The sequence below is a fragment of the Mesitornis unicolor genome, unplaced genomic scaffold, assembly GCF_000695765.1.
Source record: "Mesitornis unicolor isolate BGI_N332 unplaced genomic scaffold, ASM69576v1 scaffold53537, whole genome shotgun sequence".
Classification (NCBI taxonomy): domain Eukaryota; kingdom Metazoa; phylum Chordata; class Aves; order Mesitornithiformes; family Mesitornithidae; genus Mesitornis; species Mesitornis unicolor.
Window position 1 is genome coordinate 1 of NW_010196805.1, and position 3,370 is coordinate 3,370.

General features: G+C 43.7%; 1 protein-coding gene across 1 annotated transcript; it reads right to left on the minus strand.

Annotated features, from left to right (window-relative positions):
- Nucleotides 1-784: 784 nt before the first annotated feature.
- SMAD4 (SMAD family member 4) lies at nucleotides 785-3,114 on the minus strand (the record flags this gene model as incomplete). The annotated part of the gene is made up of 3 exons (XM_010188589.1): nucleotides 785-895; nucleotides 1,029-1,148; nucleotides 2,899-3,114. Coding segments are annotated over 3 exons (447 nt in total), but the record flags the coding sequence as incomplete, so codon positions are not given.
- Between the last annotated feature and the right edge of the window lie 256 nt (nucleotides 3,115-3,370).

Genomic DNA, 3,370 nt, shown 5'->3' on the forward strand with positions numbered 1-3,370 from the left:
CCCTGCCCAACTCTCCAGCCTGTATTTATTCCAGGAAATAAAGAATTACTTTAGCTCTTGGCCACAAAATTGAGATAAATTGTAACCTGGGTGGGCTTTTTTTGCACTATACTCATAAAATGAATATACTGTGCTAGACACACTAGAAGTTTGATCAACAGATTTTTTCCTTTCCATCTCCTGTACCTTAAAACAAGAGGTTGTGGTCCTATTTTGCAGATGAAATTTCAAGTTTGTGTGCCAAACGTACTGACGAATCAGGCTGTGGCAATGTGATTTTATTGGTAAATACTTTACTGCATGAGCTTTCACAACGTTCTTTTAAACTGGATACGTGGACATATATTTTCCAAGGCTTAACGAGGATTGCTACATCATTAAGACCTCAACGTCTTTAGTAAATAAAACCAGCCAGGGATTTCCAAATTGTAGGAGGAAAAACTATCCGAGCAACCGCAATCTTGGTAGTAAATATTTCACAATCGACTTCCTTTATTTTCACAAAGGAAATATTTACTACAAGATAGCAAAGCCTTAAAAACAGGTTAAGAAAGGAAATGTTGGCTGGGTTAGGTATAGCAAGACATCTATGGTAGAGATGGTGTCGCTACAGCAATCTGAATTTCTAATCTCTGCTGCTTGACTTGAGATTCAACTCTTAGTATATATTAAATGCAGTAATGGTAGCTCTATAATGAAAAGGAAAAAAAAAAAGGGATTTAAGGGTCAAAAATGATGACAAGAGAAGCGAAACCCAAGCGATTTTACAACGCGCGTTACGTACAGTAATGTCCAGGGTGCATAGGTGGGTGATGCTGAAGGTGGCCGTTCTGGTGGTGAGGTATGGTAGGCGTGTAGGCTGCCGTCCGACTTCCAGTCCAAGTTGTTGTACTGTCTAGAAACAGAAAGGAGCAGGTTGGTTTTTAAGGCACTTTCGCCTCATCTCGCCTCTAAGCCTCTATTTTCTCCTGAATATTCGGAAACTGGTTTTAGAAAGCTAAGTAGAGGGCACGTATGTATATACTCACTGTGATGGTAAGTAGCTGGCTGAGCTGTAAACCCATTCTGCTGAGCTCCTGGCTGAGGCCCTGAAGCAATCTGTAAGAGTCCATCACTATGGCTACCTGTCAATATACTGGTCGCTTGACCTGGTAAAAAAACACACTACCTATTCGTGAACGTTCCAAAACTCGAAGGAAAAAGAGCTCAGCACTACTGGGGAGGAATATAAACCCAACTAAGGGTACTGCAATACACAGCTCCTACACGTTTGCTTGCGGGATATTGTTGGTTTTTCCACCCACCAGATTGTTTTTAGGAACCTCGAAGCGAGATGCTCTGCACCAGCTCATTCTGACTCCGACACCTTTGGGATTTTAGGAGGACGCGGCAAACTCTGCTTTATCAACCGCACCTTTCTTTGGCTCACATCTCATTGTACAGTTTGAAGGGGAAAGGAGAAGAGATGCCACAGGTTTTATGAGATAACGTACATGGGGTAGGTTGGCTATGACTCCAAACAGGTCAAAAAGGATGGCAAATAAGTTGCTTATTTTCGGCGTAACTACTGCTCCTAGGGAGGATGCTTGCTTCGATCTACGCTCCTCTAAAATACACCAAAAAGATGGTTTGATTTTAAACAAAACAGTGCTGGAAGAAAGCTGCACGCATCACTGCTAAATCATCTGTTGGGTTTTTTTTCCCCTCTCAGGTAAAGATTTCAAAAAACGCCTAAGCTTTAAAGTGAAAACCAGCGGTATTTCAGAACAGCTTGAGAGAATTGGACTTTAAAAAGGCTTTAAAGGCTTTCAGCTCAGCTATTAATGCTAAAGTGATCACAAGTACGCTCACGCTCTCAAACTGCTGTGGCCAGCAGAATTTAGCTCACCAAAAACTTGACCTAAAACCTAAAAATGAGCTTTTTTCCCCCCCTGTCCATTTGACTCCAACAATCAGAGCGCTGGTGAAATAAAAGTTATCGGCTCTCAGGAAACACAATTAAAGTGCCTGTCCTTTTTTTCTCTGCTGGAGGCAAATACAGACATCGTATCTCAGCTTGCCAAAAAACCATCCCTAATTTTAGCAAAAAAGAGCTGTCAGCTAAAATTAAAGGACGTTCTCAAAACACCACGCCACCGTAATTGAAATCTGACAACGTGAAATCCATTGTATTCACGCGTTTCTGATACTGAAGTGATGAAAAGGGTGTCAAACCCTCGCAAACTCGATGGTTTCCCTACGTTAGGACTGCAGGACAGCGCGTCCGTAACTGCGTTACTGTCCTGCTGCAGAGTGAGGTTCGATAAACCTGAATTTTCCCTCAAATACACACAGAAAAGTTAGAAAAACTTCAATGCAGCACTTCAAAGGACTCGTGAAAATATTAATTAGGGTTGTCACCTCGGTAATACAGTGGGCCAATATAAAAATAATCAAGTTACAACTGGAAAACTCATTGTGTCAGCTGTGGAAAACTAAAAAATTGTCTGAAAACCCCTCACTAGGGCTACCTTACAGTAAATCTCTTTGCTGTCCTGCTTGCTGTGATTATAAAACAATAAATTAATAAAATCCTTCCATTCCTACAGCAATTATGCCACAAATAACCACACTATTTTGTCAGTGGTCAATATTGAATCACTGAACCTTTGGTGTATCCAAACCAGTTTTATAACACTCATGTAGGGTAAAGTCTCATCAAGAAGAGACCGGGCCACCAAGAAAAGTTCTTGAAATTATGCTGCAAGTTCAAACTTGATGTTAACACTTAGGAGACCGCCTAGATCATATCGCCACACATTTGAGCGGTGTGGTAGCAGCACGGTTCCAATGCAAGACCTACTCTGGCCAAAACTGAGCTTTCCAGTTTAGGATTTGCTAAAATCGCGATGATCTTACTTGTTGAAGCCACAGGAATGTTGGGAAAATTAGTGGTGCTGGTGGTGCTGGCCTCGGTAGGAGCTAACATGGCTGGGGTGCTGTAAGGCTCCGTCGAGGCCCGGTTACTCGGTGGGTGCTGGATGGTTTGGACTGAATGGCCCTCGGCCGAAGACAACGACGGCTGCCCCTCGTAGTCGTGAACGTATTCGTCTTTCACCAACATGCTTGATGGAGCTGCGAAGAATCAAATGGTTAAACATGCCTAGCAAAGCTGTTTAGCAAGAAAAGGAGCTGGGGGTGCTGGTGGCAGCAGATGCCCAGGAGGCAGCAATGTGCCCTGGTGGGCAAGAAGGCGAAGGCCAGCCTGGGGTGGAGGAGAGGGGGTGGCGGTAGGGCAGAGAGGTTCTCCTGCCCCTCTGCTCTGCTCTGCTCTGCCATGGGGAGGCCACAGCTGGAAATGGGGTCCAGTTCTGGGCTCCCCAGTTCAAGA